The sequence below is a fragment of the Abramis brama genome, assembly GCF_963993115.1.
Source record: "Abramis brama genome assembly, chromosome: 5".
In the NCBI taxonomy this organism is placed as follows: domain Eukaryota; kingdom Metazoa; phylum Chordata; class Actinopteri; order Cypriniformes; family Leuciscidae; genus Abramis; species Abramis brama.
In genome coordinates, this window is record NC_139967.1 from 2700425 (window position 1) to 2717637 (window position 17213).

The window sequence follows — 17213 nt, forward strand, 5'->3', positions numbered from 1 at the left end:
CGTTGTATTGCTGCTGCCTACCTTCTAGTCACGTCAAGTCAGCTTTATTTATATAGAGCTTTTTACAATACAGATTGTTTCAAAGCAGCTTTACAGAGATAACAGGAGAATAATGCAACAAAGTTTGTTTCTAGAAGAAAATAGCGTCATAGTCCAGCTTAAGTAAGTTCAATGATGGTTTATTTTTGTTGTAAAAAAGTTCATTTATATATATAGCCGGTCTGGAGAAAACCGTGATGTCATCGTCCAGCTCAGTTCAGTTCTCATATAATGTTGTCAATGCAGGCAGATTAATAATATTGTTGAATATTAGATTCAATTTAATAAAATTTTTAATTTAATTAAAATTAGAGCCGCTTTTGTGTCAGGATCACACCTTATGATGCTGTATAATGCTGTCTAGGTTGGCAGCTCACTAGGTTTTGGAGCGCAGCCCGAGTACTGTATGTGTTAGAGATCCATAAGTGGATTCCGTCTGCATTATCCCCTCTTTTTCCAGGCACAAATTCTTCATGGGAAGACATCGCCTTCTGGAGTTTGGAGGGTAATGAAGCCCTCTGTGATGCCTCTGAGCCTGGTACTATTGAACCTGTTTTCCTTCTAGGCTGTGTTTGTCTTGAATGGAAGACGTCACGTGTCTGCCTGCATGAATAACACATGGAGTGTGACCGTGGGCAGAAGTGGTCACATCCATGATAAATTTGTAACACGATCTGTCCTGAGCTAGAGCTGGGCGATATGAAAATATATAACCTGAGAAACAAGTCGATCATACCGCCCTGCCCTATCCTGAACCATAAAACAGTCCTATATGTGATGTTGTAGACGTTCTGTGTATTGACGATGGTACTGTTTGCAGCTCTCACCTTGTTAATGTGAGGTTTGTATTGGTATTTGTCACATGAAAATGATCACTTACATATTTGGTAGGACGTTGCATGTTTCTTAGCTTTGTGAGGATTTCATTGGCTGCTTTATTCTGATGGACCAATCAGAATTCACCATGGTGATCCGCTCTCCCTGACAGCTGCTTCTTGACTATGTTCAGAATGGTTTACTACTATAGTACTTGTACTATGTTGATAATTGGACACTTACTAAATAAAGCGTGCAATCTAGTGAGGTCATGTGCCAAAAGTGTGGCATACTATTGCATGAAATGGCATACTGTTTCATGTACTAGTTTTAAAGTCCCCCTGCAGTCAATAATTGAATCTCTTAAAACTCATTTTTGATAGTCAAAATGACATTTCATTTTTTTCATGCCTTAAAATAGCTTGATTGTAACTCTACACCCTTGCTAAATTTTGTATACGCGGATCTATGAATATGCATATTATCCCCGCCTCCACTCACTCACTCCTGATCCACTCAGTCAACTTTACTGTAGTAAACGATACACAATGGCAAGTGGAAATATCGTTTTAATTCAGCCATATATGTTGAATCATAAGAGTTGAATTATACAGTCCATGTATCAGAATGGTTATGCATTTTATGTATCGATCTCTACAACGTCTGACAAATAAAGATAACTGATATAATTAGCCTCAAACAGCTAATAATGTGCTGCTAATGTTACACAAACCATGTTCCCGTTCGTCATCTCAGTCTGCCTTCTAAAAATCTTCTTTGCTTTGAACATCATAGAAAGTCAGTGGAGAAAGGCATATAGTTTATCATAACATCGTAATATATATCATATAGCCTACATAATTCACCCGCTATATGTACCCAATTTATCCTGTCCCCTCTTAAAGGTGTTCTTGTGCTCAATGATAGGAACAGGAACACGCTCGTGACAGGATTGGTCACATGTTTGTGAATGAAGGAAACAGGAGCATCTTTGGTTCACTGCAGTTTTAAGGAGAAAATACTCAGCAATGCTGTCGACTTATGAATTTACACATGGTTTGTCTTAAAGCATATTAAAAACACCACATAGACACATAAACAACATTAAAAGCTGATTTTCTCCACTGGGGGTCTTTAAAATAGTACTATATGCAGTATGTACTAGACAGTCGACTGTAAGTACTCCATTCTGAATCCCAACATAATCCTAATCTCCTACTGTATATGTGGGTGCATTATTACATGTTTATCATGCAAATCTAACAGCATGTTTAGATGTTAACACGCACAGAAAGCACTTTTGTGTTTTTATTTGCCTCATTCTGATTAATCCACTGCAATACAAGGAAGTCTTTTTAAAGTTGCTGATGGAAATGCTCAGTGAAATGTCTGAATGGCTCAGATTGCCATTCATTTTAAAGCAGGCGAGTGATGAATAAATGTAAGCAGAGGTGAAGGATGTGTACTATGACCGGCATGTCGATCACAGGGTGACTTAGAGTCACTAATACACACAGATAAATCAGACAGACACATAAACACATGCTTGTAAACTCTCAAAGCATTATGTGCACACATGCATATACATGTTGAACTGTTTTTTGAGAACATACCTTGTAAGCAGGGCCTAAAAGTAACACTCGCCAAGTGCCAAATGCGGGGAAAAATTGGTGTTGGCAAGTATATGAAATATTTGTTAGAGTTTCTAGCAATGCAATATTATAAAAACGTGAACAAATGTGAACAATGCTTTGGGACGGTTAACAGGCCAGTGCTGCATCGTCACGAAAGATTAAGCCAATTGAAACATTCAAGCGCAAGAAGACGTGAAAGGGAACTCAATTCTTTACTCGCTGTGTCTGTGTGGACGTTTTCTTTGCACAAACATCCCCAAAAAAAAGAAAGAAAACACGTGTATCATTATATTGGATCCGTGCAGCTCTAATATTCCTGCTGCCGTCTCTATAATAACGTTAATCAAACGACAAAAGACAAAGAGAAAATTCACTCGCTGTTCTTGACTGAATAACTTTTGCAACTTTAATAAGGATTAATCTACGTTTAGTTTATACAGTATTTTACGTTTGATTACTTTATTTCATTTCTGTACCTGAAAATTGTTCATTTCGAATATCGAACATTTTTGTGTCATAACTGTCTGTTTATGCAAAAACGGCTAGTAAGAAATATTTACTTTTTCTAAATAATTTTTCTAAATAAAGTCACTGACCATTGCCATTTGTGGCAAGAAGTTTGAGGCCCTGCTCGTATGTGTTCCATTGAAGAAAGTCAGGCATACTGGTTGCATTTCCCTACACTCACTGCATGCTCTCCTCTGTCTCTGTTAGATGTGGCTGCGGTCTTGCGGACGGGCTCCACTCCACATGCGGCCGAACTGTCCCGTCCCGAGCGCTCACCGACCACCAAACATCGAGAGCTGCCTGCCATCAGCGTGAAGTCCGGCTCCACGTCCAGTCCCAGATCTGAGACCACGCACCTCTCGCCCAAATCCGCTGGCTCTCGCCCGGCCAGTCCCCGAAAGTCCAGCCCTACACATGAGGTGAGAGAAACTACACCAATACACACACAACTAAAACCACCACAAAGAATTTATAGAAATTGAAATAAAATAAATGTTAAATCAATTTTTAACTTCAGTTAGTTGCTCATGTTATTTAAATAAAATTAATAAAAACTAAATAGACCTATAAAAAAAACGAAAAATTAAAATATAATTCAATCAAAAATATTTGAAAATATAAAAAAATCGAAATATTAATAAATGCTGTAATAGTATATTGATGATACTAAAATAACACTGCTAACAAGTTCATATCTTTACAGGGGTCGGAATAAACTGGGACTTAATGGATCAAAATGTCTTAAACGGCTAAATAAAAAAATGTTACAAACTTAGACACAATTATTTCTTTCACTCCACATTCTTGTGCAGGATTATCTAGAATGCAGATCATTTGTTGGGTTCTTTCTGGGTTGAATTTGATGAATGACAGGGTTGAGTGTGCCTTCAAGCTGTGAAGTTAAAAACTGGTCCCGGGTCAGAGTTCAGACGCTCTCCGGCGCGCGTGCAGCTGTCTAAAGCTGATATTCAGTGAGATAATCCTGTGCAGTGCTGGATTATGAAGGTCGTAGTAGTTGTAAGTGATTATCCATAAAAGGTTTTACCCTTTAGCTATAAATACTGCTTCAATTTACATGGGTCACTTTCCTTCTTACTCACAGCATCACTATATTTAGATGATTTCAGATGCTGACACTGCAAGTTTACTAAGGGACAGACCTGTTGTTATCATTATTATTTGCTAATAAACGTTCTACATGTGGTGCATAATGTGAGATGCTGGTATTTGCTAGTGGTTACATGCATAAGTAAATAAGTGCAATGTATGCATAGTTTTTAGATTAGCTGAATTGTCTTTTTGAGTTTTGCTCATGGTTTTTGAGGATGAGGTTGTTATGCAATCTGTCCATCCTGACATCTTTGTAATTAGATGCACTATATGGACAAAAGTTTTGGCACTCAGATTTTAATTCTTGAATTCAGGTGTTTCAGTCAGGCCCTGTTTACAGCTGGTATTAAGATGCGTTTAGGTCGATCAGATCACAAGTAGACGAGCGAGACACATTCCCGTTTACTCCTGGTGTTTTAATCCGTCTCTTTTGTCCACTTTTGACCACTTCTGTCCTGATTTCTTTGAGGGGAGGGTCTACGGACGGGTAAATGCTGGGCGTTTTCAGATCTTTCAATCTAATGGACGAAATAAGCTTGTGTAATTTACACATGAACGCGACCGGAGATACATACGGAAACGGAAACATAAAACATACGGAAACATAAAACATACGGAAAGCATCAGCTTTCGTTTCTGCTCTGACAGCCTCAAGACCAGTCGAACGCTGTGAGTGTGTGTTAGAAATCAGGAATGTGAGAGAACATTGTGATTAGGACATTTTTCCTCTTCAAACCAAACTTGGGTCTCCAGCCGACAAAGTTTAAATAGCGTCTGGCTAACATGCTTGGTGTTTACATTAGGTCAGTAGGCAGAGAGAAGACAGTCTTTTGTGCCTGATCGAACACATGAGAGTCTATACCATGAAAGCAATCCGGTTGAATGTGTTTTCGACTACCTCTGGAAGTAAAAGTGGACAAGCTCAAAACGTTTTAGACCATGTTTGCACCTGTATTTAGTGTGGTCCACTTGTGATCAAATTGACAAAAACTTAATACCAGGTGTAAACAGGGCCACAGATCTATTGCCACAGGTGTATAAAATCACCTTTAAAATGACCTGCATGACTGCATTGTTCCAGCTGTAAGTTTGGTGGAGGGGGGATGATGGTGTGGGGTTGCTTTTCAGGGGTTGTGCTCCTTTACTTCCAGCGAAGGGAAATCTTAATGCATCAGCAAACCAAGACATTTTGGCCAATGCTATGCTTCTATTTTTGTGGGAACTGTTTGGGAAAGGCCCTTTTCTATTCTAGCATGACTGAAACCATGGGTGGGGGTATAATCCTACCTATGCACAAATGTATGGTTAGTTGCATTATATTATTTGCATATAGAAGTGTTTTTCCCTGCTGTAACTCATTTGTGACATTTCAAGACCCACGAGTTGAGAATTACTGGTTTAGATTAAAACAGGTTTAACCTGCCAAAGAAGAGGTCAACTTTGTTTTAGGTCCAAATCACAGTACCAAATTCATTCATTTTTCATATTTCAATCATACATTTAATATTTAATTAATCTCATATTGAGTATTTGTGTGTGTGTGTTTCAGGTGGACACTGCTAGTGAAGTTGAGGAGCTGGATATTGACGTTTCTCCAGCGCCATATTCGGTCAGTAAAGGAGCAGCTAAACTCCAGGTCTTCATTGCACGTTACAGGTAAACACCATTAGACTTATTCAATGATTTCTGCTTTCAGCATCTACTAAACTGCCACAAGCATGAAACAAATTACACACTTTAAATGTTGGCCTGTTTTTATTTCTAAATGCAGCTACAATCCCTATGATGGTCCTAATGATAACCCGGAGGTTGAGTTGCCCCTCACAGCGGGAGAGTACATTTACGTCTATGGAGACATGGATGATGACGGCTTCTATGAGGGTGAGTTTATTCATTGTTTTTTTTATAAGATAAATGAGACCAAATTAAATGTTCAAAATTCCCAGTAAATGCTGTAAATGCACTGAATAAAAAACAGACCTCAGATTATTTTTTATTTTTTTTTTAACTAGCATTAGCTGTTGAAATAATTTGTAACTAGACTAGTGAAAAATAGAAGTGAGGAGACTTTTTTTAAATTAATTTTTAAAAATCAATTAAGTAATTGATTTTAATAGATAATAAAAGGTTTTCATAAATATGTATGTGTGTGTGTGTGTGTGTGTGTGTATATATATATATATATATATATATTTGTATGTGTATATGTGTGTAGTATGTGTATGTGTGCATGTATGTCTGTGTATGTGTGTGTTTGTGTGTGTGTGTTCATGTTAAGTATGTGTGGGTGTATGTGTGTGTGCATGTATGTATGTATGTATGTATGTATGTATGAGTGTGTGTATGTATGTGTGCATGCATGTATGTGTGTATGTAAGTATGTGTGTATGTAAGTATGTGTGCGCGTTACATATGTGTGCGTGTACTATATGTATGTGTGCGTGTATGTTTGTGTGTGTGTATGTCTGTGTGCGTTTATGTCAGTGGGCGTGTGTAAGTATGTGGGCGTGTATGTGTGTGTGCGTGTATGTGTGCATTTATGTATGTGTAAGGATGTGTGCATATATGTTTATGTGGGTGCATGTGTGTGTGCACGTGTGCATGTAACTGTGTGCGTGTATGTATGCGTGCTTGCATGTTTGTATATGTGAACATGTATGTGTGCATGTACTGTATGTATGTATGTACTGTATGTATGTATGTATGCTTGCATGCATGTATGTACATGTATTTATGTATGTGTGCTTGCATGCATGTATGTATGTATGTATGTATGTATGTATGCATGTATGTATGTGTGTTGTATGTATGTATGTACATGTATGTATGTATGTACACTATGTGTACTAAAAGGTCATAACCAACTACTCAACACACTCTAGCATTGTGGTAGTGAGTTTACCTCTGAAAATGTAAAAATCATATTTACTATTCAAATTTCTAAAAATCTACTTTAAATTTCCTTCAACAACACTACCATACCTATAACTAACACTATTGTGTTAAACCATTTAGGCGAGCTGATGGACGGTAGAAGAGGCCTCGTTCCCTCCAACTTTGTGGAGCGTGTGTCGGACGACGACTTCATGAGCTCACACCCTCACCAGGCTGGCGATGTGTCCCATAATTCCTTCCAGGAGAGCAGCTTTCACAGCGGCAGTGAGCGGCTGCATCAACATCACTTACGTTTCGCCCCCAGCACCTCCGAGAGGACGGAGACCTCCACGACAGCCTCAGCTCCCGGTGACAATGCCAAAGCCAACCCCACTAACCCTGCCCTGGCCGTCCCGCTCACCAACGGCTTAGACTTGGATCTAGAGGAGGTGGGGGTGGACACTGTGCCTTACCCCCGCAAGCTAACACTAATCAAGCAGCTAGCCAAGAGTATCATCATTGGCTGGGAGTCTCCGCTAGTCCCGTCCGGCTGGGGTTCAGTGTTTAGCTATAATGTCTACGTGGACCACGAGTTGCGGATCAACGTGCCATTTGGTACCCAAACGAAGGCCGTTCTGGAGAGGCTGGATTTAGCGCAGAAAGCATATCGGATTGCAGTGCAGAGTCTGACGGAGCGTGGGAACTCGGACCAGCTGCGTTGCAGTATCCTTGTTGGGCGGGACGTGTGCGTGGCGCCGACTCAACTGCGCGTCGAACGTGTAACGGCTACCTCGGCCAGCCTGACCTGGCTACCTAGCAACAGTAACTACGTGCACATTGTGTCTTTGAATGACGAAGAGTGTGAGCTGGTAAAGGCGGGATGCTATTCACTGTGCCTCAGTAACCTCACACCCAACCTGAATTACAGCGTTAAAGTGGAGGCCAGGCCGCACCGCACAGCCTGGGAACTACCGCCGGAGTGCCGAGAACGCAAAACCGCAGTGACCTCTTTCACAACCCTGACTGCAGGTGAGAAGCAAAGATGAGAGCGGAAACTAGTGTATCGGTAGTTGCACCAGGTAGTTCTAGCAACTTAGTTATAAGAACTAGCCTCCAGGGTGGTTACCCGAGAACTAATGGTTCCCTTAGGAACGTTTTCCTGGTTGCATTCGCACCGCCAGTAGGAACTCTGAAGTAATATAAGCCGTACTTGTTGTTGGGACTTTTATTTTGATGGTGCTCCAGACTTTTATTTTGATGGTGCTCCGGACTTTTAACGTCAGCCAGAGCCTGAGGACACAGTGCTCGCATTCTCCATGTTCATTAGTTTACGATCTGTCTAACAAGTTATACGTTCACATGCGTTTGGCCAATCAGCGCACACTAACATCCCTGATAGTTCCTATAGTGCTGGTTTAGACCCTACTCTGAAGTAGGAGCTAAATGAGTTCCTCCAAGTGGAGTTCTTAGAACTAAAATTGTTCCTAGTTCCTGTGGTGCGAACACGCCAAAATCCGGGTACTTCCGCCAATAGTTCTAGGAACTATGAAAAGGTTCCTACGGTGCGAAAGCCCCTTATGTATATGGCACTCAACTAGAATACGTATTTTGCTACCGTGGGACCGACAAATGCATTTTCAGCTTTTGACTGCTAAATTGCGCTTTAACCATAGACTTCTACAAGTTATCAGGCAAACGTATCAAAGCGCATTTTCGCGAGTAACAGTCAACCTTGCATTGCCAATGGGCTAGAATTGACAGTTGCAGTCGGAGGAGACTCTATAACAGGGTTCACCAATCTCGGTCCTGGAGGGCCGCTGTCCTGCAGAGTTTAGCTCCAACCAGCTCCAACACACCTGTTTGAAAGTTTCAAATATGTTATATATATATGTTTAATATTATCACCACATTATTTGACAAGCGGTGGTTATTGGCTTTTTGGTTGACTGCCTACTTTACTAGTATAATAAGTATATGGAATGCTTCTAGCTATTTTGTTGCATTTCAGAATATATCAGGATGTAATTCGCAGAGGTGGAAAGAGTACTGAAAATTTGTACTCAAGTACAAGTACCGTTACATTGCTGAAACAATACTCAATTACAAGTAAAAGTACTGGTGTCAAAAAAGTACTTAAGTAAAAGTACAAATTACTCTTCTCAAAAACTACTCAGAGTACTAGTTACTAGTTACTTTTTAGCTGGCGATAGTTAATGTATTACCAATAAATATTCAACCAAATCATAGATTTATGTAGAAAATAGCTACTGTTAACTGTTGCAATAGCTCACACACAGCACAAGGAAGCTTGATTTCAAACTGAATTTAATTTGCAAAAAAGACTAGATTTTTCATAACTTTTGACAGCGTTTAATTCAAGAGCATGGAGAGATTGGAGCTGGACGTCATTTGAGTCTGCAGTGAGAACCACTTGGAGAGATTCGCGATTGCACATGATATGACACAGTCCGAGAGCGCACACGCAATATCCGAGTCCAGTTCATTCGTATATTTGAGAGCTCGCGTCCAGTTTTCTGCGATTACATGAATGTGCCCTCGCGTTACAATGTTGCACTCGTGACATTTGCCATTAAAAAATGCCATAGAAACTTGCAGGTATTAATAAAATTATGCGTAATAGGCCTACCTGCAATCCCGCGCTGAGAGGAGGCGGGTGTCAAACTCGCTGTCGTTGAGATGAGAGAATGCGAACGCGCAGCTGGTATCGTATCGGTGTATAGGCCTATACTGCAGAAAATGAGTATTGACTGACAGATATTTATTGATATGTATCAAAATATAGATATTTTGACAATACTACTATGTAGTTTGTTGTTTCTCCAAACGTTCAGCCCAGCCATTAATCACTCTGAGCTCCTCGCCTCCTTCAGCTCTTCAAAACCTGCTGCGACTGCGGCGGCTTTAATTCAGTCCAAATATCAGGGGTTTTATTGATCCGTTTACGATCGAATATTTTTATTGGCTACCGAAATGCCGGTCAAAGATTTGAATATCAATTCAAATTGTACTCAGTAACGAAATGTGATTTTACAAGTAACGAAGTAGATTACTTAGCTTAATATGTACTTGAGTACAAGTAAAATTACAGATTTAAAAATATAGTCAAAAAAGTACAAGTACCCCAAAAAACAACTTAATTACAGTAATGTGAGTAGTTGTAATTCGTTACTTCCACCTCTGGAAATTCGTAATATAAACGGCATAATGGATTGGCATAAACTAAAGAGTTTAAAAAATAAGAGTGGTTGGAGACATTAGCTAAAAGAAAAAAAAAATGTTTTTCATTGGAATAGCATTCACTGATGAAACACTCACAATAAGACTGGGAACAACATGTATTAAGAAAGAGGACATTTCTATTTTATGTTAACTTCAGCATTTCTAGGTTTGACCTTTGACCCTTTGCTTTGTCCCCTAGGTCCTCCTGATGCTCCTCTGGATGTGCAGTTGGAGCAGGGCCCGTCTCCGGGAATAGCTCAGATCAGCTGGCTGCCTGTTACTATAGATGCTGCCGGGACGTCCAATGGTGTCCGAGTCACTGGCTACACCATCTATGCTGACAAGAAGAAGGTAATGACTGTGACCAATTTGCATAATCTTAACAAAATAACAAAGAGAATCTTTAAGTGCTCATCATATATGTTCCTTCTTCAATAGTTTAAAGTCCTCCTTAAAATGGCAGTGAACAGTCTCAAATGCACGGTTTGAAATTGCTGGTGTTTCTGACGTCACAAACTACCTTCAGGTCAATGAGTGATTGTCAACGAGTGGATCTCTGAGTTGTTGTGAGTGAGTGGAGGCGGGGATATTTTGCATATTCATAGAACTGCGTATACTAAATGAGGCAGGGGTGTAGAGTTATATTCAAGCTATTTTAAGGCATGAAAAAAAAAATCAAGTCAGTTTTTAGGGATAAAATTATTGACTACAGGGGGACTTTAATAGTGTGCACTTCATGAATGTCCAGAGTAAGCAGAGCTTAAATCTTGATGTTACTCAAATTTGAATTCACAAATTAATTTCCATTATTTCAGAGTGTTCATCGTGACTTAACTATGGCTTCTGTCTTCAGGTATTAGAGGTGTCGTCGCCCACAGCAGGCAGCGTTCTGATTGGTCCATCTCAGATCCAGACGTTACAGGCGGCCCATGAGCTCACCGTCCGAACTATGTCAGCTTTTGGCGAGTCGGTGGACTCATTGTCGGTGAATGTGCCCGCCAAATTGCCTGCCATCATGTCCGGTGCCTCATTGCCTCAATGCCAGTCTTTGCCAGCTACCGCCAGTGTCCTCATGGCCAGTGCCAATCCAGACCCTGCTGTTTGTGCCACATCTCTCTCTGCTGCCAAAATGCCCATTCTGCCACACGCTGCTACACTAGACGAGCACACCATTGGTCCTGTTCGGGGAGTCTATGTCAACACGCCCAAAGCAGTCACTTGTGAGGTGCCTCCTTCTCCTGCGTCCTATGTAGAAGCCTGGGCAAACTCAACATCAACTGCAGCGCTGACGACTACAATGGCAGCACAAGAAGCACTGTCACTATGTGCCTCGCGTACTAACTCAACGGTGGGTCTCAACTAAATTTCTGCTTGTCTACAGTTTTAGTCACTGCTCTGTGCAAGTAGTCATTTAGCAAACACTTTAAGAGCCAAAAAAATAATTGTAAACGTATGCGTTTCTTTATTCTGTGAAACACAAAAAAAGAATGTGTATGTATGCTGTTGAGATCCAAAAATGACAAAAAAAGCAACACCAAATTTATCATAAAAGTAAACAGTAGTGTTGCATAATGAACAGACCATTTTTCACTGTAACTATGGGCCCTCCTCATGCCCTATTTATAAATAGTCAAACTCGAAAGAGGTTTGAGAACTATAGAGGAAGTAAGACTTAAGTTTTATAAACCATGTAATATAATGCCCTCAGTTCATTTTGTTGTTTGGAAAATAGCCAGGACATACCACTTTTTTCAGATCTGATTTTTGGTTAAGACCAGTAACCTTTTGAAGCCCTGCTCTAAGCTTTAGCCACTGCATTTGGTCCTACTCGACCCACTTCTATTTAGATTTGAACGGGTCTCTGGCATGGGAGGCAGGCACGCTAAAGACCACAGCCTTTAGTGTCAGTCGCAAGCACACCTCTAGAGGCCTCTTTAGTTTTACACTCACAGCCCTTACTCCCATCCGGGTCATGGCACCAAATGTAACCGGTTCCACTCGACCCGCTCCGATCGGGATTTGAACTGGGGTCTCTGGCATAGGAGGCAGGCTCGCAAACAAAGACGCTAAAGACCGCAGCCTCTAGAGTCAGTTGCTAGCATGCCTTTTGAGGCCAGGGGAGTGACTTTTACACACACCGCTCTTACTAGCTTGCCTCTGTTGCACTCACTCTCATACGGGTCACGCCACCAAATGTATCTGGTCCTACTCAATGCACTCCGCGCTTGCCTCCATTACAAATTAACCCAATTTCATGTGGAGTATAATGTAGAACTGTTTCAGTTTATATATATTGTCTGTGTGCAGAGATATTGGATGTAAAGTTTCTCTTTAGGGTTGGGAATGAGTATATTATCTGTTTGAGTAGTAAAAGTGTTATCCATCAACAGGTGAGTGTATCTGCACCCATGGTCACACCTGCACCTGTGGTCATGCCTGTGCCTGTTGCCACACCAACATCCATGGCTGTACCTGCTCCCTTGAACACACCAGTACACATGCCAGTGTCCATGACAGTTCCAGGTCCTGTGGTTGAGCCAGCACCTGCCACCATGCCTGTGCCCATTCCTGTACCTGTTGGTGTACCTGCATCAGTGCAAGTGCAGTCCAGTGTGGCCCCTGCAGCGCTTAACCCCAGCAGAGAGACAGACAGCCCAGGAGTCCAACGTCCTGTTGCCTCCCTCTCCGAATTCCTGGAGGACCCCCGTGCCAAACTTCATACACCGCCACCAATTTACACATCCCCCAAAGTTAACATCCCAGGAAAGGACCCTCTTAATATCCCGGATACGCACCCACTGAGGCCTCCCAATCCATCGCCTTTTGAGTCAGAGCCTGAGGAGGACAGGGAAAACACCAGGCTTGTGTCCATGGAGGAGTTCCTGCGGCCTGTACCTCAACCTCGTATGAAGGTCAGTTTCCAAATCAGGAGACCATATGTGTACCTGTGCAATCATTTTATACTGCACTCTTTTTGAATATCTTTCTTTCAGGGCTAATCTTGATATACAAATTTATTCCATCAGAGAAACACCTTTTGATGCATGAACTGTGTGTCTTGTTACTCTGATGTGTTACTCTATGTGTTGTGCTAGTGCACTGGTGTCCAGTTCTGCTCCTGGAGGGCCACTGCCCTGCAAAGTTTAGCTCCAACCCCAATTAAACACACCTGAAACGGCTTATCAAGGTCTTTGGAATTACTTGAAACTTCTGGACAGGTGTGTTGTAGCAAGTTGGAATTAAACTCTGCATGAAGGTGGTCCTCCTGGAATGGACACCCCTGACCTAGAGTCTCAGAAACCTGTTGAAATTGTTGTTTCTTTTGTACTCTATCAGGTATATGCTGGTGGTCTTTTAGACCCTCCCCCAGATTATCATGGGGAGAGCAGTCGGTCTGATCTGTCAGACATACTGGAGGAAGAGGAGGAAGATCTGTACTCTGAGACTATCACTGACGTCCCCTCCAGAGGTTACGGTACAGCTCATACGGGAAGGGTATGTACATGCACATGAACACGTAGTATTCCTCAGTGAACCTTTGGACAAAATGTTGAGTCCTTTTGCGATGTGGCAAGTTCTGATTGGTTGTAATTGTGCCGTGTGATACAGCATTTTTGCTTTTGGTGTGGACAGGCAAATTACTCAAGTAGAAACTTGTTAGGATAAAAAGTTAGCCATACTTTTATGTTCTTTCTGTTTTTATATTTCCTCTGTTGCATTTTAATTTTCTTGTTTCTTTTTCTTGTTTTCTTCTATTTTCAACTTTTGACACCAAACAAAACCAACCTTTGTCCTCATCTGCATGTTTTCAATCTATCGCCTTGTCCTTTCCTATTTCTAAAACAACCCCAGTGTGAAATGTGGGAAACTGATAGTGATGAAGAAATTTTGGAGAGGATTATAAAGCTCCCCCCTCAGGTCTACCACAACAAACAGCTCTTCAGCATCCCAGAAGTCACGGAAGAGGAAGACAACACCGAATCAGAACCCTATACTAGACGTTCCCCAAGCCGGACTGCTTCAGGCAAGGGCCACCATAGTGGACGCGAGGGTTGCCGACATTCTCCCTTCCACCAAAATCATGGATATAAAACTGAATCTGAATCACCCGTAGTGAGGTACAAAGGGACAGCGCCAGTCAGGACTAGACCCAGAGTGCACTATGCTGACACAGTGGACACCATCAACTATCAGGATGAGGAGGAGGAGGTGGAGTTGGACTCTGATAGTAGCCTGTACGCTGGGCCTAGTTCTGGAAGTGTGGGTGTGCGCCGCACAACACACAAAGGACATGGCGATCGACTCAGGAGAGAGGCCTTACTCCGTAGCCAGTTGTCTTCAGATCTCTCTGGCATTTTGGCATCCTCAGGAACAGGGCAGGGACCGTATTTAGTTAGCAAGACCGTACACCGTGTGAAGTCGCCCACTGGACCCTCGACAGAGATTGACGTAGACTATGGAACTGATAATGATGAGGAGCAACGGCTGTTTGACCCTGGAGAAGTGGTGTTAGACCAGATGAGCTCTGAGTGGTGGGTGGAGGGTGGTAACAATGAGTACCACAACCTGCCCCTGACATGCAGATCCCAGCCAGAGCTGCCCCCAAGCAACCGCTCATGGGTGGGTTGTCCTCTGTCCATCTGTCTCCTGCTGTCCCTTGAGACACTCTCTTTGAGAAACCTGCCCATCCCTTTAGGAGATGGCTGAAACCTTTTGCGTCCTAAAAGCGAAGATGAGCGCTGGTTTGCACCCACATCATTTGCTATTCTTATCAGTTCCCTGTAGCTTAACTTTTCCAACTTGCAGTATCATAGTTGGAAGGCTTAGAATGTTTTCTTGAATTTAGCAATGACAATCTTAAGAAATTGAGCAATTCTGGTTCTAGTTCCACTTAATGATTTCATTAAGTTTCCTTTTAGTAATTTTGAGAAAAAGTGGACAGTATTATTGCATTCACTACCCTAGCGTGTCTGATATGTATATTGCATGTTAAGTTGTTAAGGAAGAATGCAGGAAGGAAGTTAAGGAAGAACGATACAGAACTGTTAATGTAACTGAAAGTCTGAACGAAACCAAACGTCTGTTCTGAATAAGACGTGGTTCTCGATTCCAAACTCTACATGGAGTTAGCATTTCAAACGCATTCATTTACCACATATGATGTTAAGTGGTTATTGTGCTACATGGGATTCCACCAAGTACACAGTGACTCCCCAACACTAATTTTACTGTGGATGCAAAAGGTTTAAGCCTGTACATCTCGTTCCTTGCGTTTGGTTGTGTACCCTACACCCTTTCTCCCAGTCTCTAGTCAAGGCATCTTCATATTTGTAGTTGTGTAGCTGACAGCACTGCTCTATGTATTTGTCCTACATCTTACTGTACTCTTTCCAGTGTTCATTTAGAATGTTGCTATGCTAAGGCCATGGCTTTCCATTACCGCTCAACAGGTTTACTTGCTCTAGTGCATCTCCTTTCCTTGATATTAATGGGATGCTTCTTGCCCCACATGTTGCCAAGATTGTCCAGAGACTGCTTAAGCGTTAAAGCAGAGACTGGACAATACAGATGTGCTGTGTGAAACTGTATGTTGCACCTGCAAAATGGATTTCTTTGTTGTTCTTATAATTCCTCTGTGTTGTTATGAAGAACAACCTTAAGTGCTGCTGCTTTTTATCTGGAATCAAATGTTGCTTAAACAATAGTTTTTACATGTCAGTGTGAGTGTGCGTGTGTGTGTGTGTATTTCAGGGCTCCAGGCTAATTGCTGATTCAACAAAAACGTTTGCATCTCTTGCATCAATCTACAGTATTTGCCATTGGGCATAGACACCAAATATTCATAGACACACTTCATATTGTGAAATTATGTGGCTTCTTTCAATACTCTAGAAAGGTGCTCAAACACAGATGCAAATACTTGGCCAATGCAATCGCAGTCAGTTGTAAATAGCTAGATAGCTTGAAGCTAGAATAGTTTTGTAGACAATGTTTCAGATCTTTTGGTTAGCAGGTAGTAAGCTAAGTAAACTTCACACTGGAACACGGACTACTGCAGATGTTCCAAATGCAAGCTTGGCAATTCATGTATTATTGATTGTTATATGCCAAGTAAAAAGTATAACTTGGCCCCAAAATGCTTTATTAGCAGCAAGTGGCTCACAAGTGATTGTTCTAGTCTGGAGCCCCTAGTGTTCATATGTGGTATTACATGCAGTTTGTGTGATGGTGCTGTCATCCCACTGTGATGTTAGTCAGTGACTGTTTCCCACCATTTTCATAATCTAACTAACTGTTTGTTTCTCTTACATTAGGAGGCAGCTGGAAGAGAAGATCCAGGTGCAACGTGGTGCGATGTCACTCAAAAATCAGCACGCTCTGAAATTAGACTGCATAGAGGTGAGACTCTCTCACTTCCCTCTCTCTCACTATAGAAGCAGATTAACTCTAGACAGCTTGTCATGACACAGGAGGAATTGACAACTATGAAAATAGCTTCCGGGATAATACCTGACCACTGTGTACTGCATACAGCTCTCGTTTAGATCACATCCATCTCAGACTCTTCCCAACCCACCCAACTTTAGACCGCCCTTCTTCTCCAAATGTACTTTCAACCACACCCACGTGTGTGTCAGCCCACTCTAAATTGGGACGACTTTTGTTCCTAGATAAAACTAATAAGTATTGTTTTCTGAGGCTGATTTATTGCTCATTCGTAGGGTTATTGATTTGATTAAACCTAAACCTAGGCACATAAATTGCCTAGGAACTCGCTTGTTGAGGAATGCTTTCTATGTGATCAGATGCACATTTTATTTGATTTAAAACCCACAAATTTGCATTGGTGGAGAATCAAGCCATGTCTAGTGACCACAATAGCATAAAGATTTTGAAGTGGACAACTAATATACACCATTGCACTTACTATATTTGACAACATTTTTACTATATTTTTTAATCAGTGTTTCCTTTGACAACATCCCCAAAAGG

At 41.5% G+C, this 17213-nt stretch overlaps 1 protein-coding gene across 1 annotated transcript in view; it reads left to right on the forward strand.

Moving 5' to 3' along the window:
* The window catches only part of tspoap1 (TSPO associated protein 1), a 139264-nt gene that overhangs the window by 100550 nt on the left and 21501 nt on the right, over positions 1-17213 (forward strand). Inside the window, exons 17-27 of the mRNA XM_084115121.1 lie at positions 500-577; positions 3204-3415; positions 5656-5762; positions 5878-5987; positions 7122-8009; positions 10420-10571; positions 11074-11568; positions 12611-13132; positions 13557-13715; positions 14073-14840; positions 16535-16619. Coding sequence (XP_083971247.1) covers positions 500-577; positions 3204-3415; positions 5656-5762; positions 5878-5987; positions 7122-8009; positions 10420-10571; positions 11074-11568; positions 12611-13132; positions 13557-13715; positions 14073-14840; positions 16535-16619 — 3576 coding nt within the window. The remainder of the gene's footprint in view (positions 1-499; positions 578-3203; positions 3416-5655; positions 5763-5877; positions 5988-7121; positions 8010-10419; positions 10572-11073; positions 11569-12610; positions 13133-13556; positions 13716-14072; positions 14841-16534; positions 16620-17213) is intronic.